We start from the raw sequence: 7,712 nt of genomic DNA on the forward strand, positions 1-7,712 counted from the left end.
AGCACAGTGCCAGCGCCTTCATCACCGCCTTCCTCGCCAGAGCTCTTGGTCGCATAGAGCTCCCAGGATTCCACCTTCGACCAGCCACTAGTCTGTCAGCTCCGCCTCCCGGTCGGGGTCGCTGCTACAAACATCTACAGCAGCTCCTCTTCCGGCTCCGATCGGCCCAAGGGTCCACGAATCCAACAGTTCTAGCACTGCTCTCTACAGTAATGGCAAGGGTGGAAGGGATATAGAACCAAAAGGTTACTAAGGGCCAAGAATAACAGATAAGTATGAGAGGAAAAAAAAGTGTGAAAGCTTGCTGGGCAGACTGGATGGACCGTTTGGTCTTCTTCTGCCATCATTTCTATGTTTCTATGTCATTTCTATGCAAGGGATGGACAGTGGACAGACAAGCACAGTGGTTGAGGTCAGGCCCTTGTAGAGACTTAAGGGCTGGATAGACAGGCACAGCGGTTGAGGTCAGGCCCTTATACAGACTTCAGGGCTGAACAGACAGGCACAGCAGTTGAGGTTAGGCCCTTGTAGTGACATAAGAGCTGGACAGTGGACATACAGGTACAGTGGTTGAGGTCAGGTGCATGTGCTGATATTATCTGGAGCATATGAGGCAGTTGGAGCTGCTGCAAGGCTTTAAATTGATTTTATTCATCTTGCCATTCAAAGGGAAAATCTGGAAAACTAATCAAAGGCATGTTTATTTTCAAAAACACTAGCATTTTCATCACTCTGGTGCCAGCCTTGAGCAATGAGGGCTCATGATATCCCCTGTCATTGAAAATGCACGTTCACTGGGCACACTGGTTGGTGGACATAACAGATAATGCTGAGCCACTTTGGCTAGGTGTAGCCAGACAGTGGACTTGTGTGCCCAATATGCCAGTGGATCTGTCTCCATATCCTCTGTGGGCTCTGTGAAATACCGTGTCACTGAGATTTATACTGGTGTCTCCTTTGCTTGGGTGAGCTAAGAGTCCTTCTTGCCAGCTGCTTTCATTCTAGCCCATGCCAGAAGACATGATTTTTAGGGACAACATGGTTTTGGCATACTGAAGTGCAGGAGGAAGTACTAGCTGTTGCTGACAGAGTGATGCTCCTGCTTGAGCTTGCACTACTCTCTGTAATGCCCGCTGTTTCCTCCTCTGGTTCATGCCTAATCTGTCTCTGCCTATGGTCTCCTGTTCACAGATTTCCTAACAGCAGCTTCTTCACAAATGTGAGACAATCGGACTGTAGGGCGAGTTTCCCTTTCACAAGGGGATTACAGACTGTGGGGAGCATGTATCTGTCATCTTTTATTAAAGATCCTAATCTCTCTTGCACCTGTTTCTGCAAAAAGTCCAGACAATGCAGCATCTCTGCTGTCATTCCCTCTTCCTGTTTAAAGCCCTCCAAATTTTCCTCCAGAATATTAACTATAGGGATGACATCAGCCAAGGTGGCACTTCTAGAACTCAGTTCTTCTGTGGCATCCTTGAAGGGCTGCAGGATTTTTACCAGCTGATTCATGACTAACCAATAATGATGCCCTATGGGACTCTGCACACCTATGTCCATTTCCACAGAAAGTTCATGAAAGGGTGTCTGCTGCTCCACTAACCTCTGTAGCATCATATAGGTAGAATTCCACCGGGTGCCAATGTCTTGAATGAGACGCTTGTGAGGCCTCCTCAAATCAGTCTGCTTTTGTCGGAAAATCTGCCCTGCCTTCACACTTCTGTAGAAGAACCCTGCTATGTTCCTGCACTTGTGTATTAAGTCCTGCAAGTATTCATTGTCTTGGTGCTTGGACTCCAACTCCAGAGCTGACTTCACTACCAGGTGCAGAGTGTGTGCAAAACATCGGATGTTCTGAAAGCCCCCGTCAGATTTTGCCTTTACAATGTTTGCACCATTGTCTATGACAAAGAATCCTGCCTGAAGATTCCTGTGTCTCTGGTATAGCTGCCAGCCTGCCAGCATCTGTCTGATGCATGCTAGAATATTGGCTGAGGTATGGACCTCGTCCATCAGGTGGGTGTGCAGTAAAGCCCACCTCCACCCTGATACTTGTTCACTAATAGAGCTTCTGCCTGCCCCTACCTCAGCCATGTCCCACCAGTGTGCTGTCATGAACAGGTAAGATTGTGAAGCATTCATGGTGGTCCAGATATCTCAGGTGAAATGCACACTCCCCTCTGCCTTAGCTAGCAGCACTTGGATGCAACTGCGACACTGGTTGTACAGGCTGGGGATGACCTTTCTGCTAAATGTGGTTCTGGAGGGGACTTTGTAATATGGAGCTAAGACCTGCAGCAAACACTTGAAACCCACATTCTCCACTACCTGCAAGGGCTGGTCATCAAGGGCAATTATTTCCATGATGCTCATGGTTACAACTGTCAAGGCTGCCTGCCCCCTTCCCTGGAATAGCATTACTAAACACCACCCCATTCCCTCCTTGGTAGATTGTTGCTTCTGACACATGACAGGGGGCTGCTGGCCTCTCACCTGACTGCAAGAAGGGGCTGAGGGCATGGGATGACTCTGCTCCTTTTCAACCACTTTATGCTGCCTGGAAAAAGGGGTCCCCTGACTGGTACTGCCACCATCCCCAGATATCAGTACTGCTGGGTGTTGTTTCTGCATATGATGCATCATGCCAGAATTAGTTAGATGCCCCACTTGCTTGCCTCTGTAATATCCCTGGCACAGTAATTATACTGAGCAAAACACGGGTCCTCCCTCACTTTAAAATGGCTCCAGATAACAGATTTCTTTCATGATCCCTTCTCTATAGCCTTCAGGATAGATGCTGGCACTGGAGTTGAAGTAGTGGGTGCACCCTGAGAAGTAGTGCCAGGGGCATCAGTCACACTCTGTGTCTGTGCTGACTGCTCTTCCTCCTCATCATTATCAGTTTCATCTCTCTCCTCCAGCACTGAATTGGAGGCTAAGACAGAAGTATCTAACACTCCTACACATTCTTCAGCTATTAAGTCTTCCATTTCTGATGAAGGGAATCCCATACAAGATGATTCTTCATCAGAATCAGGTTCAAACACTGACTGCAGTATATCGTCTGCCCTAACTAGAGTTTGCTCTCGTACTACTGCTTTTGGGTCTCGCTCTTTTGTCTTGGATGGCTCAGCCTCCCCTTCCCTCACCTCCAAAACAACAGGGTCAGAAACAGGTGGTGGCGGTTCATCATCTTTAATTTTTTTTTTTTTGGATGGAACTGCCTTCCCCTCCAGAGATTTTAGATTGTAACAGCTCCCTTTTTAATTTTAATGGGTGAGTGCCTTTTGAAGTGCCTCCTCTGTCAGTGCCAAACTCTTGACCACATCTACCTTTCCCTGACATCATGGATGGATTTAATGTCACTGCCTACTAGAGATGTGCATTCGTTTCATACGTTTCCTATACAAGCATGTAATATGAAATATATGAAACAAATGCACATCTAATTAACATATAATGGGAAATGTATGAAATGAATTAAATGAATGAAACAAATGCACAGCCCTACTGCCTACTAGAGATTTCAATTAAAAGGAGTATTTCTTTATTGGTGACTGAATACCTCTGTACCAATATATTTGAGTGTGGAAAACTACACAGACACACAGTGCAGTACCTTGCTGTACACTATTTATTTATTTTATTTATTTAACATCTTTTATATACCGTCCCTCAGAATCTATTGGAACGGTTCACAACAAATAATAATTAACATATCATATATAAAATTAATTAACATACAATATAAAACTTATAACTAAACTTTTCCAGCTAAAATTACTCATTAAAATGTTATAAAATATAGCTCCTATCTTACGACACTCCAAATTCTTCTTCAGTGTGTAAAATATATCTAAAATCCTAATAAAATTCTAAAATAAAGTTTGATTCAGATTCAACCTCCTCCCCCTTTCTGCTTTAATACATCTAGCATGTCTAAAATTGACACCTACTATAATTAAAATAAAATTTCAGTATTGACTAAATAACCACTATCTACTTTAAATATACTCTTCAGCCTTCTTAAGAGTGATTTAATCTCGGTATCTTCAACAGTAAATTGACTTATTCTGTATAAACTTTAGTAAAGAACCAGGTCTTAAGTTCCCGTTTAAACTTTTTAAAATTTTGTTCTAGTCTCAGCGGAGCTGGGAGTGAGTTCCATATTCCTGGGCCAGCCAACGATAGCGCTATTTCTATAACTGAGTCTGCTCTGTGTGCACAAAAACTGAAACTCCAGATAAAACACTGGAAGCCTCAGAAAGCCTAATTCCTACAGTGATGCTGCTTGTTGTTTGAAAATACCAACTGTCAGACAGCCTCTGCAACACTCACACTATCTCCCACCATACCACCCAAACTTGCCTGCAACCTACCCCAGGGGAGTAAGATCAGCAGCAAAATGTCACTGATGGCAGCTTGTCTCAGTAGGAGAGACAGAGAGACAGTCTTAGTTCAATAAAAAAAGAACAGTAAAAAAAAAGCCTGGCTGCCTGACAGGCACAGCAGCAAAAAAGAACAAATATCTCTTTTCAGTAATAGAAAATTAATTGTAGCAAACTAGCAATAGCAATTGAATAAAGATTTGAAACACTCTGAGAGAGCTCAAACAGCAAACAACCTTCTCAGATAGAACCCAAGAAGAAAGTGCACTGTGCTATGCTTGCTTAAGGTAGAAATACAACAGGAACAGCATCACAGAGCACTGAGAGCAGTGATTGGCTGAATTAGAAAAATGCTTTGTTCTGATACATTGGCATTCTTGTCTCCTTGCCAACCTGTCTGACCCACTCTATGACAGGGCTGTGAGGTCACTTATGACTCACAGGAAAGGGCTGTTGCTATGGATACTCCCACATGACCTTCTCTTATTTCAAAAGACTGCTAAGAAAGCACCATGAACCAAACAAATGAAACTATTATCTGTTTCATTCATGGTGGCTCGTCATTCGTTCCGCGGACCCATGAATCAAATGAATAGGGACCTGTTCATTGCGGATGCCACATTCGTTGAATACAAATGCACATCCCTACCAACTAGTCTCTGCCCAATGTTATATTTGGTGCAATGCTGTTGACTACAGTAGATCACTGACATTTCACTCACATCTTTAAAACTCGAGATCCTCTCTTCCTGCCTCCACCATCTCCATCTTTATACAGAGGTTCTTAAGAGAACGCATTTCATGCCTTCTTTTGGTCAACCGTGACGTTTGACAGACATAAACACAAATGTTCTTCTAGTGTTTAATTTTAAAACAATTTCTAATAAAAACTTGTCGTAGGGCTTCTTTTACTGCTTTGTTTTTCAGGCTGTAAATGAGGGGGTTGAGCATGGGAATTAAAACATTATACAGCAGAGCAAAGAGCTTGTTTTGATCCAGTGACTGCATGGATGTTGGTCTCATGTACAAAAACATTGTAGTCCCATAAAAGAGAATAACGACTGTGAGGTGTGAGGAGCAGGTGGAGAAGGCTTTGCTTCTCCCCTCTGTGGAACGAATCCTCAGAATGGAGGAGATGATATAGATGTAGGATGTCAGTGTTAAGATAAGGCAGGGCAGTGCTATAAAAGCTCCAGCAATGTAATTTATACTTTCAACAGTGAAGGTGCTGGAGCAGGAGAGTTTTAACAGTACTGAAATATCACAGAAGAAATGATTAATCACATTGGACCTACAGAAGGCGTAATGAGAAATGAGAACAGTGTGCGCTACTGGTTGCAGAAATGCAAATACCCAGGTTCCTGCAACTATCAATAGGCAGAGTCTTGGATTCACAATTATGGCATAATGTAGGGGGTGACAGATGGCCACATATCGGTCATAAGCCATGATTGTAAGCAGGACGTATTCTATACCTATTGAAGACGAGAAAATGTGCATTTGTGTAAAACATCCAACTGCAGAAATATGTTGCCTCTTTCTTAAGAGGATGTCCAGCAGTTTGGGGAGAGTGAGCGAGGTGTAAGAGATATCAAGGAAGGACAAGTTACAGAGGAAAAAGTACATGGGGGTGTGCAGGCGAGAGTCCAGGCACGTCAGGGTTATAATAGTGACATTTCCTATCAGGACAATTAGGTAAATCAGTAAAATCAGAAGGAAAAGGGGAATTTGTAGAGTTGGGAATTCAGGAAACCCCAGAATGATGAATTTTGTCACTGTGGTGAGATTTTCCTCTTCCATTGGACTTTGGGATATATTAATAGAATTTAAGGAAAATTGGCATTGTTAGAAATCAACTCATTAGATGCACATGAGGGAGAAAGCTATGAGATACTGCACAGGGACACAAACAGTTACTAGAGATGAAAGGAGAGGTCCATCCACAGAGTTCAGCCTTCTTCAAACAGCACACATTTGGGTATTTATTATTTGTTAGTTAAATTGATGATATGGAATTCTTGAAGACATCATTCATCTTTTCTGAGAGCTTCCTGGCACACCCATATCCTGAGAAAGAACAGAGGAAGGACCATTAGGATGAATGAGCTGTGCAAGTATGAAGGAGTCAGTTTTGAAAACCATTGACCAGTCTTTGGGGTCAGATTTTACATTCAGATAGAATAAAAGAGATACAGATGTAGCCACTAATCAGCCAAATATCACCAAATAGAATTATATCCTAAATAGACAAGCATAAAACATAATGAGAAATCCTAATGTGTCATTATAAACTTTGAACCAGGTCACATGTTTGTAACCTCTTCCCAGGCCTCTCCTTAAGGATAAGGGGCTCAGAGTCAGTCCTGGGGCTATCGCTGTCTGCTCCCCGGTGTGAATGCTGCAATGAGGGAAAGGATTTACTCGTAAGGACCAATGCGCTGACCATTGCTGTGCCTTCAGTGTGCCAGAAAATAGCTGGGACTCCATACTGGTGTTGCAATGTAAATCTTTACTGGATCAAATCTTCCACATGAATAGTTTGCCATTCTCTACATTTCTTCCTTGTACCAGCCATCCTATGGAAAATAAATTTGTTATAAAACCTGTGTTTCCTTGAGTCTCTATATGGGGTCCCCTCTATTCCCTCCTGGATATTAGTGTGGGCTTGGTGGTAACTAGGCAGGTTCCTCCCTTCTACTGAGGTTTCTCCTTGGTGAATCCTGCAATCTATTGCTTGATCTTAATTCTCAGTTACATTCCTCTCCATCTTAGTGTGCCAGGAGGGCACCTCCTCTGCTGGGTGAGCACTGGATAAATACTTTGATGCTTCCTCTCTCTTCTGTGATCCCTGGATTGTCAATTCCTGCCCCCACCCCCTAAATGATTTCCTCCACCCTGGCACCAAGTCTCTCTAGTTGAGTGGCACAGGATTGTACGGATGCCTTATTTCAAAGTTCTTGACGACACAGTGGCAGTGCTAATTCTGTTTTCTTAACTTGTGTAAGGTTTTGTTTTTGTGCTCTCAATTTTGTTTACCTGACATTCTTGCTTTCATTTGGGGAATCTTTTAGGAGGGGAAGAATTTGAAAGTTCCTATCTAGATGCAAACTCTCTGGATGCTTTTATCCTCGGGCTTTGCACCAGTTTCCAAAAGAAAAGTCAGAGCATCCTTTCCCTTTGAGAATTGCGCTGGAACCAAGGACCCGGATAGATTTACCCCCACATGATCTGCATGAACTTCAAAATAACTTGCGAAGATTTTCAAAAAATACCATGTATGGGCAATATTTCTATTTCCAAAGGAGGAGCAGAGGTGATATGATA

At 43.0% G+C, this 7,712-nt stretch overlaps 1 protein-coding gene across 1 annotated transcript; it reads right to left on the minus strand.

Annotated features, from left to right (window-relative positions):
* Positions 1-5,243: 5,243 nt before the first annotated feature.
* On the minus strand, positions 5,244-6,014 carry LOC115077684 (olfactory receptor 6M1-like). The gene has a single exon (XM_029579975.1). It carries the CDS (start codon positions 6,012-6,014, stop codon positions 5,244-5,246), a length of 771 nt encoding a protein of 256 aa, XP_029435835.1.
* Between the last annotated feature and the right edge of the window lie 1,698 nt (positions 6,015-7,712).

The sequence above is a fragment of the Rhinatrema bivittatum genome, chromosome 16, assembly GCF_901001135.1.
Source record: "Rhinatrema bivittatum chromosome 16, aRhiBiv1.1, whole genome shotgun sequence".
Taxonomy (NCBI): Eukaryota; Metazoa; Chordata; class Amphibia; order Gymnophiona; family Rhinatrematidae; genus Rhinatrema; species Rhinatrema bivittatum.

Bases quoted from the DNA above. Each gene is read 5' to 3' on its own strand.
- LOC115077684 (XM_029579975.1), bottom strand. From the start codon at position 6,014: ATGTACTTTTTCCTCTGTAACTTGTCCTTCCTTGATATCTCTTACACC.